A 14,033-nucleotide genomic window follows, 5' to 3' on the forward strand; every position below is an offset into this window, starting at 1 on the left:
CATTGCCATGTTGCTTTACCATGTTTTGACCTTCATTTTTGGATGGGAAGAAAAAAGAAACAATATATAGGTCTCTAGATGTTATTATATAGGAAATGAAGGGCTCTTAACTACAAATGACCACTAGAAACCAGAGTCCTCTCAAGTCTGCTAGATGAGCAGATAAAGCAGACCACACCACAAGGGAGGAGCACAGGGGTAAATTGATTCAGCGTTTATCCATTCATGAAAAGAAAGCATTAGAACGCCCTCTTCTCTCTTTCTTTTCCCCTTTATCTGTCAGAATGTAGGTAGTAATGAGTACATTTGGAGTGCACATCAACCTACAGAACCCATAATATAAAAATGTTAGGCATTGGCCCTTAAGAACTCTTAGATTCTTATTAGAGTTGTGCCAAGGCAAAAGTGTAATTGGCAACTGGTCCCAGGTAGTGTGTGTTCTTCCCCTTCCTCGTCTTGATGCTCCGGTTTCTGAAGCCTGGCATCGAGGCTCCTTTTATCTTCCAGTTGTTTTTCCCATCTATCTGCCAGAATCAATTCGTCATTAGCCAAACCTGACTTGAGCAGTGGGTTTCCAAGTCTATGCCAGGCAGGTACATAGATGTAGGCACAGTTTAGGAAAAAAGTCTCTCACTGCTCTGTTGCTAGGTTACTGAACCCTGAAGTACTGAACCCTGAACATACCGTCTATGCTGCAGATTTGTTATTTATGGTTGCAGGCAGCTGCTGCTCATATTTTGGAGGGTAAACAATGAGATACAAAATGAATAAGACCAAATCGTTAGACACAGCACCTCATCACATAACTACAAGCAGATGTCTAGGACATGCTCGGTGAAGGAGACTGATTTGAAGTTACTGTTTGTGCTCTGGGAGTTGGAGGCTACCTTTGCAGAGCTGTGGTGGTAACTCAGTCACGAACTTGAGCCCTGGAGTAAGAGCTAGATGGTGAGGCTGTGGTGGCTGCTGCAGTCCGGTGCTCCTGGGCTAGAGGCAGGATGAGAAACATCAGTCTTCGATACAGGGTCTTTAAAGTTTTCCCCGTTTATTCTTCCCACTGAAACTTCTCCATATTTTTAATCATATGGGCAATTTTTTTAAAATAGAAAGAGCCTTATTCAGAGAGTACGTTTACCAAATTGTAGTATAATTATATCAACATTTGATGACTTTAAACAGTCTGGGATGGTGATTTTGTTTAGCTATTCTCATAAAAGTTTTTAAAGCTGAAATTACTATAGTTTTCTCATTCTACACACTTCTAACCAGCATATAAGGAAACATGTCTGTTAGCCCCCTATGTTTTGCAAAGATCTACAGTGTCAGACTCATTGAAAGCATCTCTGGCCCTCAGAATTTATAAACGACACCAAAAGTTCACAATACAAAATGACAGTATATCCATATGTGCCCCAAGGCTGTGTATAATTATATCCTAAATGAGAGTTAAATACTAACTCCAAATGGTGGGTGGAGATGGAAAGATACGCGCAGACATTTCGCAATGTGGAGGGTGATGAGTGGGTCCTGTAGACCCATACTGAGCCGGTCCATAGATCCATACTGATGACATAAGGGAAAAGGAAGTGCTGTGGCCTAGAGTGGCATTTCCTAGAGATGCTAAGATGTGTTCTGGCCTTTGAAGGGTGGGCAGGCTTGGCGGAGTTAAGGGGATTGCTGAGAACACGGGCTTTTGTAGCAAGGCACTAGGCTTGTGCATCAAGGCAGCTGTAAAACCTAGACGGGATGGCATATGTGTTTGGACAACCTTCGGTCCTGTGACAAGGAATTAAGCTTGCTCTTGGAAGAAATTCATTTATTTTTGAGAAAGATGTATTTCATTATGCACATGTGTGTTTCTGTGTGGGATATATGCTATGTGCAGGTGCCTCCGGAGGCCAGAGGTATCTGATCACCATGGATGCTAGTCACCAAACTCAGATCCTCTGCAGCAGGCTCTTAGTCACTGAACCATCTCTGTAGCCCTTACTACATTTTTAGTACGTGTTCTAAGCTAAGCTCTATGAGAAACCAAGGTTAGCGTGAGGTGATAGCATGTGACTCTTGACTATGACCCAGCACTCAGGAAACCGAGGCAGAGGATGGCAAGTTGGAAACCAGCCTTGGTTATGCAGCAAGACTCTACCTTTAAAAACACACACACACACAAGAAACAAGAAATGCCACAAACTGTGTCACTCAAGGAGTCTTATACTTCCTGTTTCTGGAAATAATAGACAGGTGAACAAAACTATTTGGGAACAAAAGCTGCTTTGCCCATTTGCTGGCTCTGAGGTGGGTGACCGTCATTGGCTCCAGCCTTTTGGGAAGGTTTGCTTACACCAAGAGTCAGGCAAAGGTGAGGCAGGAGAATCCTTTTCTCTGCAAAGTGGAGTGGCAGCAGACACACAGGTGGGAGACACAACAGCCCGTTGCCTGGCACTTGGAAGACTTGTTGAGTTTCTTTTCTCGCCCAGTGAGAGCTTCCTACATAGCAGCAGGAAAATGCGGAAATGGAGTCACCTTCAAAGGACTACTGCTCTCGGTGTGTCTGCTAGACTGGCATGGCTGAGAAACACCACAGTGATACACATCCAGGCTTTCTCCGGAAATGTGCAGGCCTGTGATGAACGGAGGGTAGGATGCTGAGGGAGAAGGGCACTTGATGAGTCCCGTGTGACGGGTGCTGGTTATGCTGGGACAGCAGGAGGAAGCGGTCGTGGTTTAACAAGTCCAAGTGAGGGTGAGCAATCCAAATCCCCAGCTCACAGTATTCTCATTGTAGTTCCAGAAACCTGGCCTTCGCTAGCCTGAGGATGTGGCTCGCTTCAGAGTCCATACTTCTTAAGGTCTTTACCCTGGAAGCGTTGGTGAATATTGGTTGGTGTGAAGCCAGAGAAAGGCCTTAATTTATCTCTGCCATGGAAAGTTGATAAGGTTCTTAGGAATTTATGGGGAGCAGATTTTTTTAGTAAAAGTTTGAATCATTTTCTGATGTTTTCAGAACTACCATCCTGACATCCATTGGCCATGATTATGCAGTTTTCTCTCTCTCAGGCAAAGCAAACTGTAAACAAAGGGAGACGACATCGTGAAAACTGAAGTTTGAAGGCCAGGTCTGGAGATGATATGTAAATAACTAATTTGAATTTGTATCCTAATTTTTAAAAAGCATTTTCATTGAGATCTTGGAATTAGAAACATTGTGTCTTATTTTCTTCCAATCTGGGGTGGTAATAACAGGGATGAAATAGAACTAGGGGACAGGGTGGTGGCAGTCTCCATAGCCCAGCAATAATAACAGCTTGCCCGGTGTATATCTGTCAATTTTAGGCATATCTATATAGCCACTGCAGATGAGTGAGCCATTGGTAATTCTCCAGATACCTCTCAGGACAAGGTCTAGCTGGACTAGAATGCTGAGATCCTCATTTCACTTCTTCAAGACCTCTCTGATAGAATAGTCACTCACTGAGCCCAGGTTGGAGCGCTCTGTTTCAGGTGAAGCCTCCTCGTCTCCGGTGGGGACTGCTTATAGCCAAGCATGTCTTGATGCTACACTAGGCCTTCCACTCGTGTTGTGGAGTCCTCTTCAGCTTGTCGCAGGGTCTCTTTCTGTAAGTACATGCTGTGGACCAGTAGGAGAGAACGCCATGAGCACAAACAAGAACTTCAAGTAGGGAACATTGGATAGATTCAGAATGACTATTTCAGTCCCTAGCAATTTCTGGTACCATTTACAAGGTCGTCAGGGCTTGAGACTTTTAACCCTACATGTTCTTTAATAGATCTTCAGCGGCCAGAGAAGAGCACCCAAACTAAAGGGGAGCATCACTTCTCTTTGTCCTCTCTGGCCACAGTGACCATCAAAGATGAACAGCAGATGCAATGAAAAGACCCTTCAGCCCAGAGTTACGGGCTGACCGCTCTAGGGCATAGTCATCACTCTGGGACTTTTTCTCATCCTCTCAGATCTGCTCTCCAAGCTTCTTATAACAGTGATTGCGCAGAATGGCTTTTTGGCTGAATGCTGCAAAATCAGTGCAGTTTCCCAAAGCCTTACACTTTCCTGGAGAAAAATAGGAAAGAAAATTGAGATACTCAAAAAACAAAACCCAGCTTAGTAGGTGGAAGGGTCTGGCTTACATTACCTGAAAATGATGTTTATCATTTAATCTCCTGAAAATGTCTCCTTAAGTCCATCTCTGCTATGGTAAACCAAGGACTTAAATTCCAGCGAGAACAAACAGTCGAAGTCTTTGATCTATCAGATGGGTCCATTTTGGAAGTGCTTCAGCTCATGTATTGATTCTTATTAACAATGGGTGATACATGTGGGAGGCTGGATATCTTATTTTGAATCTCTGGACCCTAGAAGAAGGTGGACAATAAAGCATGTTGTCAAAAAAACAAAAATTGTCAGAATAATAGCACATTTTCTCAGGACAGATTAGGGCCAGCATTCTAGTGCCAAAAGCTTTGAAAATTCTTCACTAGTCTTTCCTGTCTTTGGGGGGAGGAATGTACTGAACATTTTCAGTTCTCTGTGATGACCCAGATGAACATTTTGAACTTTGATCATTGGTGTTATGGTAAAGATGTCACTGTCCATTAAAGTAAAGAAAATAGGGTTGAAGGTAGATTCCCTTACTTAAAACGATTATGAGCCATATCTCTGGGAAAAGAAATTTCCATGATATTTCGTTCATTGGCCATTGATTTACCCACTGTTGGCCTGCCAGTGTGGTGGGAAGAGTACAGAGAGAAATTCCTCAGACAGGCTGTAATCCTGGGAATCCCTTGGTGAAAGAGACATAAGTTGGTAAGAACAAGCTTCATGCTCACTGGAGCTGAGACCGAGTGTGGCTTCCTGACCTGTGGTGTGTTTGCACACAGCCTTTGCCTGTAGAGCCTTGAGACATGCTACACAGAGACTGGCTGCCCCCAACCCAGCACAACAGAAACACTTGGTGTAATGGCTGGTTTTGTGTGTCAACTTGACACAAGCTAGAGTCATCAGAGAGGAAGGAGCCTCAATTGAGGAAATGCTTCCATGTGATCCAGTTTCTCAGTTAGTGATCAATGGAAGAACCTAGCCCATGGCGGGTGTTGCCATCCGTGGGCTTATGGTCCTGGCTTCTATAAGAAAGCAGACTGAGCAAGCCAGGGGAGGCAAGCCACTAAACAGAACCCCTCCATGGCCTCAGCATCAGCTCCTGCCTCCAGGTTTCAGTCCTGCTTGAGTTCCTGTTCTGACTTCCTCCAGTGATTAACTATGATCTGGAAGCATAAACCAAATGAACCCCTTCCTCCCCAATGAGCTTTTTGGTCATGGTGTTTCATCTCAGTAATAGAAACCCTAATTGAGACACTGGCTGGGGCATGCGCTTCTGAAGAGAGGGTGCTCTCCCACTTTCTTCATGTTGGGTCAGCCTGCTAACCTTTGTTTACTAAAACCAATAACCTGCCACAGCTTACTGACCCTCTGTTTATTCTTTCCAATTTTCTTCCTCAATGTCCCGTTAATAGTGAGGACATTTCTTCATGCCAGGCAGGTATCCTCTTAGGTGCTTGCCATAGGTCATCTTTTTGTCTCCATTCACAAGGCCTGTTCTCATCATACAGATGAGACCCAAGACGTGGTGAAGTGAGGAACTTGCCTACACGTCCTTTCCCACAAGGCCCTGGGTGTAATTTCCTAGCTCATTAGGATGATGTCTCTGTGACAGAAACATCTTCCCATCCATGAGGAGGTTTTACCTGTTAAATTCTCCAAGCTTTCAGGGCCCTTCCAGATCACAAACAGTAAGGGAAAGTATAAAGGTTCCAGAAGGTAGGATTTGAGGTAGCCGAGGCTTTCCTATAGCAGTGTGTGTCTCAGTGAACAGCCACCTGCCCTGCAGTCTGGGTTTAGTGAGTCACTAGCCCTCCCAGACTCCACACATAGTTGGATGTAAGGCTGAGATCTCAGAACGAGCTCTTAGGTCAGAGGGAAACACCAGCCTCTTGTTGTGGGAGCATTCTGTTTATTTTGGTTCAGGCACTAGAAGGAAGAGGGGAAGTTATTTCGGGAGGTAAGATGTAAGAGGTGTGTTTATATTTTTATTTATATTTATTTTACATATATATTTATAGGAAAACTGCAATTCAAGATTTTAGGACAATGATCTTTTCAGTGTTCCTACTTTATTTAAAAGTAATACTGATTCTGGCCAACTTAAATATATCCATTCTGAAATATCAATATCAAATTAAGTTTTCAGATAAAATTCATGTAGTTCTTCTTTGTTTTCAAGGTACGAAGACTCATTTGTTTCTGGTTCCTGCTTGTTTGATTTAATTGTTTTAAGATTCATTTTATTTTTGTGTATGTATGAGTGAGAGAGAGAGAGAGAGAGAGAGAGAGAGAGGAGAGGAGAGGATAGAGTTTGTGTGTGTGCCCCATGCGTAGGTGGAGGAAGGTCTGTAGAGGTCAAAGGGAGTTGGATCTTCTGGAGCCAGAATTTATAGGCAGTTGGACGCCACCCAATACGGAAACTAGGAACAGAATTTGGGACTTCTGCAGGACTATCTTTGAGAGTCCACAATGCTATAGGTGTGTGGTTTTAATCAAGAGCTCTTTGGCTGGCTGCCTTCCCAGAAGTCATGTCTCCTGCTCACAGACTTCAGTTTATCTATACAGGTAGCACAGCAGTAGAGTTAGGAGGGACACTCTAATGGCACAGAGTTCTTGTCCTGAGCTCGAAGGACGGTCGTTACACAGCTTTTTCTAACCAGTTCCCTGCAAGAAGAGTTCTAAGAATTAATTTTGTTGATGAAAGCCAGAATAGAGAAAGGGGAAGGAGCTGAGGTTTGTTCTGTTTTCCAGTTTTTGCACATTGAAGCCATAACCTGGACTTAAGCCAGCTATTATCAGAAGTAATTTTACTACCCTGTACAATTCTGAGAAATCCAGGCTTACAAGCAGCTGCTAATGAAGAAAGTGGTTTTTTGATTGTTTGTTTGTAGGAAGGAGGCCACTTATTGGTTCCCAGCCACTTAGCCCTGAAATAATCACACAGAAACTGTATTAATTAAATCACTGCTTGGCCTATTAGCTCAGGCTTCTTATTAACTCTTTCTTACATCTTAATTAGCCCACAATTCTTATCTGTGTTAGCCACATCGGCGAGGCATTCTCATCTTGCTTCCTCTGTGTTTGGATGATGACTGCAGACTGACCATTTCCTCTTCCCAGAATTCTCCTGTTCTCATCGCCCCACCTCTGCTTCCTGCCTGGTTGACCACCTATACTTTCTGCCTGGCTACTGGCCAATCAGCATGTTATTAAAATACAAGTGACAGGGTATAGACCATTGTCCCACAGCAAAAACAGAAGTCAGAATCCACATGTCTTGGGAGTTAATAGCATATTGCCAATCGCCGTGATGCCAGATGAGTGTGAGGGGATGGGTGAGAATGTTCTTTGATGCTAACAGAAGATTTGACTTCCAGATGCCTTCGTGTCAAACGTGACATCTTTGTGTATTTTTAGCAACCACAATGATGTGAAAAGGTGTTAACAGTAGCTCAGGGATAGCAAAGCTTCAAGATTAGAAATCACTTTTAAGTTTCCTTTTGTCTCCCCCCAAGTGGGCTTTTGTGTTAGCAGTCATTATTAGGAGACATAGCAGATGGGCAGACAGACTGATTAGTTATATATTTGTGTCTGTGTGTCTGTGTGTATTTTATGGTGCTTGAATGCTGACTCTTCAGTGAGAGAGGAGCTTCTAGATACTGTCTTGTCTTGCTTTTCCTTTTTAATCAAAAATACAAAAGGGACCACTTCACCCTGGTCTATTAATAATACAACTACATCCTTTTCTTAATTGCTAACTTCATAGCCCTCTGTGTGCCCATTGCAATCAGAGTTTGGTTTCTTTCCAGTTCTGCAGGCCTTGTGTGGGCCTTTATATCCATGTTCTTTCTGGCCTAGGCTTTCTTTATGGGTTTTACTATTTTTATTTATTTATTTTTTTCCAGATGTGTTTTTCTTCACAAGAAAATTGTCTCCAACATTTTTATCCAAAATGAAAAGGTTTTTGGTCAATTAGTGGGAGACAAGGTTACCTGTAACATTGCATAATCCAAAATCTTTTTTTGTTTAAACAAAGGATTCATTTATTTCTTTGATTTTCCTCAAAAATAGAATTTTTCTTGCTTCATTTTTCAGTTTTATGGAAGTGATTTTTAAAGTGAAACCCCGCCCTTCCTTTAATAGGGCTGAATTATGCGGTATTTGGTAGGGGTGCATATGGACAGAACTTCCCACGCTATACCGTGAGTTAGTGTGGAGTAATCATGCTCCTTAGGATGTTGCAAGAGGCGTGGAAAGGCAGGGAAGGGATGTGCACTCACACGGTCACACATCTTTAAAGTCCTTCATAAAAAATTGAATTAGGTTTATAGATTTGCTGATGCATTTTATAAAAAAAAAAACTGGGGAAATGGTCTATAAAGATGACATTGGATTAGGTTAGTCCGTGGTATTATGGTTTTCACGTTGTGAGGACATTGCGCATGTTATGTCGGTTCCAGTCATCTGAGGAGAATTACACACAAAGCCATAAGCAGTTATTTTGGCTCTGTTTTCTGAGCTGTCTGACGGGCCTATCTCATAGATTATTTAGCTTGAAAACAAACCAGCCTGTCAGTCAGTGTTAGAAGTGTCCATCAGACTTCAAAGAGATGCTTCAGTTCAGCTTCCACCCTGTGATGTGCAACTTCAAGCAGCGTGCTGTTAATCACGAGAGGTGGAAATGTGGGCTCTGCAGGCATGTGTGCACCCTGCGCCTTGCCTCAGAGCCGTAAATGAGTAGGCCAGGCGGGGGTTGGGGAAGAACCCCAGCGAGCTAAAGGGGACAGGGAAGCTGAAAGGAAGCCAGTGTTTCTGGGAAGGCACAAACCGAAGGGGAGTTTTCGCAAGCAGGTGATTCTGGCAGTCTTCCGGGGAGACATTTCTGCACGTTTGTGCAGAAGGAAGTCTCAAGTTGAATTCAAGTTGAGTGAGAGAATTGTAAGTGGAGATGAAACCTTGACATGACACGCTAGGATGAAAGATTATGCAGTTCAAAGGTGATTCAATGATGGCTCCTTAGTTGTGGTCTGGTCTCAACCCCAGCACCTCTCTAGACTCACCTGCTCAAAGCCGAGCCAGGTGCCCTTGCGGTAAACTCCCTGTTGGCTCTGTACTTAATCTGCAGTAGCTGGACCACAGTGCTGCAAAACTGGTCTAATTACCTGTTTCACTGATCATTTATATCCTATGGGGGCAGAGGGGAAAATCGTATCTCATCTTGCTTACAACTGTGTGCCTGGTACCTACCAATCACGGTGTATTACTAAGGAGTTTTCGATTAACAACGGCTAATTAAATGAATGATTGGACAAGCGCTTATGACATTCAGAACTTTTCCTCGGTGATCTGGACATGATTAACTTTAGGAATTGGAGATCTGCCCCTCAAATGAGTCCATCACCACCAACCAACGGAGTGATCTTACTAAATAAAATAGCTGTAAACCTTGAAAGTGTCAGTTTTAAAATCAAATTAATGCTACAAGCTATGTAATATATTTAAAAGTAAACTCTACACTGATGATGGCGAGGGAGTGCGTATTGAGTGACTGTTTATGGAAACATGATGGGCTGGGTGTGGCGGTGCATGCCCATAGTCCCAGCCACATGAGAGGCTGAAATGAAAATCACTTAAGCCCAGGAGTTCACCGTCTCTCGCCCTTTCTCCCTCACGCCTTCCCCCTTGCCTTCCCCTTTCCCTTTCTCTCTCTCCCCCCCTCTCTGTGATATTACATGATATTACTTATATATTTAGAAGTAACTAAACTTCTAAACTTCTCTGTGATATTACATGATATTACTTATATATTTAGAAGTAACTAAACTTCTAAACTTCTCTGTGATATTACATGATATTACTTATATATTTAGAAGTAACTAAACTTCTAAACTTCTCTGTGATATTACATGATATTACTTATATATTTAGAAGTAACTAAACTGAAACTTCCTATGGAATCATGTAATTGGATACAGATTGATCCCGTGCCTGTTAACCTGACCCTCACTCCAGTACTTGAATAACAAAGACATCCTTTTAAGAAGCATCTTACATTGTTGTCTCATCTTTGTTAGCCTGAAGCAACGTGTTCTTTTCCGTATCACTAGCTTTTTACACCCAAGTAAAATTTTAATTGAAGCCCAGCTTTTACGAATGAGGAGCATCATGAAATGCTTCTCTCTGGGTCAGAAGCTTCGTTCCTGTCAGATTCTGGTTTGAATCTCTCCGCGCCTGTGGTTACAGCTTCCATGGTTTCAGTGACTTGAAATCATTGAAGGTTCTAAAGTTCCTGACTCATTCCCAGGAGAATAATACATGCACGCGTGTTTTAGTGCCGCACAATGGTTCTGTTTTGTTGCCAGTCACCAACACTCTCTTAAGTGTCTAATTTGTAAAATAATTGTCACGGATATGTATCTAAGGACAAACTTAGCATATGCAGGGTTAGCTCTGTTCTGCTATCATCCACGTGGGCAGGTGTGCGGCTTCAGTCTCTTCACAAGAAGCATGAAATTTCAAATGTGAACTTAGCCTGGAAAACAAAACAAACTGAGGTGAATGGGGACCGGGTAGGACGTTGTCTCTCAGTTCTCAGGACTCCTGGGCGATTGGCCTAATTCCTTCCCATTTCTTTCTCCTGGTTTCCCTTCGTCGGTTCTGAAGAGGTGACAAGAGGCAAGGACGGGTTCCTGCCGGAGTGGTTTGTCTCCCTGTGCCTGTGTGAGGCAGTCTGCTTGTAGACTTCCTATTTGGAAAGGAAGGGGCTTCCCTCCCCACCTGTGACCTTCCCCTTTGCCACCAAGCTGCGGATGGAGGAGATGCCGTCCTGAGAAAGGGCTGACAGAAATCGGAAACCATGCAGCGTGGGCAGACAGAACAGCTAGCTGCCGTGGGCCAGGGAGGGTTTCTCACCTCCTCTCTCCTACCTGTAGAGACCAGTCCCATCTCTTGTTTCTGTGATGATTCATCAGAAACTGGACAAGGGAGGCAGAGTGGGTAACCATGTTGCTAGTCTAATAGTCTCACAAGAAGCCCTCCTGTGATGACGATCCTAGCTGTGTTAAGCTGGATGGAGTTGGCCCGCCTTCTGAGGCTCTTCACAAAGCATGTGCCCTGCAGCCTCTTCCTGCCCTGACCCCTCGGGAGCAAGTGCACAGGCCTGCTCTGTCTTTCCCTAGTTCAGTTCCTGTTCATCTGCTCCCCACATCTGTATGCCGTCGCTGTGTTCGCAGACTGGTCAGTTTCTACTGCGTCTTATGATGGCACAGAAATCTCACTTCCTCTGTCTAGTCGCTGCCCCCCACCCAGTCAGAATTTGACCGCTTTTGGATTCTGCGTTCTACCACATCCCTTATTGTGTGTGTATATCCTTCTTCATTGTCAGAAGCATGTCACTGTCAGGATCCTGAGGCATATAGTTATTTCAAAGACAGAACTGCTAAGTCATAAAATGTAGTGGGGAGCAGCGGGCTGCGTTCCGCCCAGCTCCCGCATGGCTAGCTTATGCCCTGAAATAATTACACGGAAACTGTATTCTTTTAAACACTGCCTGGCCCATTAATTCCACCCTCTTATTGGCTAACTCTCACATCTTGACCAACCCATTTCTAATAATCTATGTAGCACCACGAGCTGGTGGCTTACCAGGGAGATTCTTAACCTGTGTCTGCCTTGGAGAGGAGAATCATGGCGACTGACTGACTCGGCTTCTTTCTCCCAGCATTCTGTTCTGTCTACTCCGCCTACCTAATTTTCTGTCCTATTAAAGGGCCAAGGCAGTTTCTTTATTTAACCAATGAAATTAACACAAAACAGAAGATTCTCCCTCATCAATAAAATAGCGCCTGTGTATGTGTATTAGTACATACACCCATAGACCTAGATCTCATGTAGCCTTAGATGAAAATGTGTTGTGTGCGGTAGTGGCGCACGCCTTTAATCCCAGCACTCGGGAGGCAGAGGTAGGTGGATCTCTGTGAGTTCGAGGCCAGCCTGGTCTACCAGAGCGAGTTCCAGGACAGACTCCCAAGCCACAGAGAAATCCTGTCTCGAAAAAAAAAAAAAAGCAAAAAGCAAAAAGCAAAGAAAATGTGTTGTGTGAAGGAGGTGTTAGCATCAACTCTCTAAGAAGCAAAGTGTCATGATTTGTAATATTTCTTCAAGCAGCCTTATACTTTTTTCTCATGGTCCATAATAAGAGAATAATCTGAGGTAACATATGTCATAGTATTTATTGTCATATATGTCATAGTATATATTATCACTGTAGCATTTACTGCAGTCATTATTTGAATGATCTAATTTAGATCATTATATTTACATTTAATTTCATTTATTAAATTAATCAGGATGTTGGGAAAATGCTCTTTGCTGAGGTTTATGGCTTAAACAATCAGATTTCTATTGATGTCCTTTGCATTCTAAGAAGGGCCTAGGGTCCAGTAGTTTTGTTGAAAAATGAGGCTTGCACTGTGTTTTGGTAACACCATCTGGGAGACTTGACAGGCTCAATTGTTCGTAGCAGAAATGGTGGGATGTGGGTGTTGGTGAGGTTGAAAGAAGAACGGTGCTGTGTTGGTGCTGCCAAGGGCTTGAGAGGTCAGGGCTATGTTGGTAAGGGGTGTGGAAAGGGGGATTTCAACAGACAGCTTCGAAATTGTAGCCGCTCATTTACAGGACTGGAAGGGCTGCGTAAGACTGATGGAAATACGGCATGAACAAAACAAAATGAAAATATCAGAGCACACTGGGCACAGCAAACCCTGAGAATCCGGGGCAGCTCCTATCAGTGTTGCAGGGAAGGGCATTTCACTCTAATAGAATGGGAATTAGCTCTGAGTGACCTATTCATTAACAGTCCTTATGCCTGTACAAGAGACCAGTTGGCACACAGAGGCCAAGCCAGGAATTAGACAACTAACTCAGCGGTGTTTTTCTCTATCTCCTTACATTTTCTCCTCAGTCCTTAAAACAGTGAGAGCTAAGCCAAAAGTGAACACAGGGAAGCCTAATTCTCGACTCTAGTAGACTCCAAATGCATAGCCTACTCCAGATGCGTAGCCTACTCCAATGCATAGCCTAGTCTGGATGTGTAGCCTAGTCCGGAGGCATAGTTTACTCCAGGCCCGTAGCCTGCTCCGGATGCGTAGCTTACTCCAGATGCAGAGCCTAGTCCGGAGGCATAGTTTACTCCAGGCCCGTAGCCTACTCCCACTGATGCATAGCCTATTCCAGATGTGTAGCCTAGTCTAGATGCATAACCTAGTCTACGTTTCATTCTGAAGAAGAAAATGGTCTCCTGAAACAAAGAAAACTTTTGAGCCCCGACCTGCCCAGAGGGATGGCAGAGAGGTGCACTGTGGCTTTCCCTAGTGTTTTGTTTACTCTAAATGTTTTGAGGTTTCAGAACATCAGCAAGTCTGTAAGCCTGTGGGTGCCCGTATAGTAGTCGGTGGTTCTCATTTCCTTGAATAAATATATACATTCTACATCTCTTTGAAAATGCTCCTTCCCAGCATGCATTGTGTGTGGCAGGCCTTTCTAGGTTGTTTCTGAGCAGTGGTGGAGAGGGGATGGCCACACTATGCCGAGTGTGGAATTGGGCTGTGTAATCCCCCACCCAGCATGGAGCAATCCCAGGTATGGAGTCTCCCCTTCTCATCGAGCTTTCTATGCTTGCAGGTGCACGCACTGTGACCAACGCAACGACGAAGTGGATTTCCTTTGTGTTTAAAGAGAGAAGAAGAAAAATGTCCCCGTGTCTGTAGAGATGATTTGCAGTTCAGCCCGGCTGAAGCTGACCGAATGAGACTATGGGCTGTGCCTCTGCCAAGCATGTTGCTACTGTTCAAAATGAAGAGGAGGCTCAGAAAGGGAAGAACTACCAGAACGGAGATGTGTTTGGCGGTGAGTGCTT

At 43.8% G+C, this 14,033-nt stretch overlaps 1 protein-coding gene across 1 annotated transcript in view; it reads left to right on the forward strand.

Annotated features, from left to right (window-relative positions):
* The window catches only part of C5H1orf21 (chromosome 5 C1orf21 homolog), a 205,019-nt gene that overhangs the window by 72,741 nt on the left and 118,245 nt on the right, over positions 1-14,033 (forward strand). Inside the window, exon 2 of the mRNA XM_057769664.1 lies at positions 13,799-14,023. Within this exon, the coding sequence (XP_057625647.1) occupies positions 13,930-14,023 (94 nt within the window). The 5' untranslated portion in view covers positions 13,799-13,929. The remainder of the gene's footprint in view (positions 1-13,798; positions 14,024-14,033) is intronic.

This window comes from Chionomys nivalis, chromosome 5 (genome assembly GCF_950005125.1).
Source record: "Chionomys nivalis chromosome 5, mChiNiv1.1, whole genome shotgun sequence".
NCBI classification, from domain to species: domain Eukaryota; kingdom Metazoa; phylum Chordata; class Mammalia; order Rodentia; family Cricetidae; genus Chionomys; species Chionomys nivalis.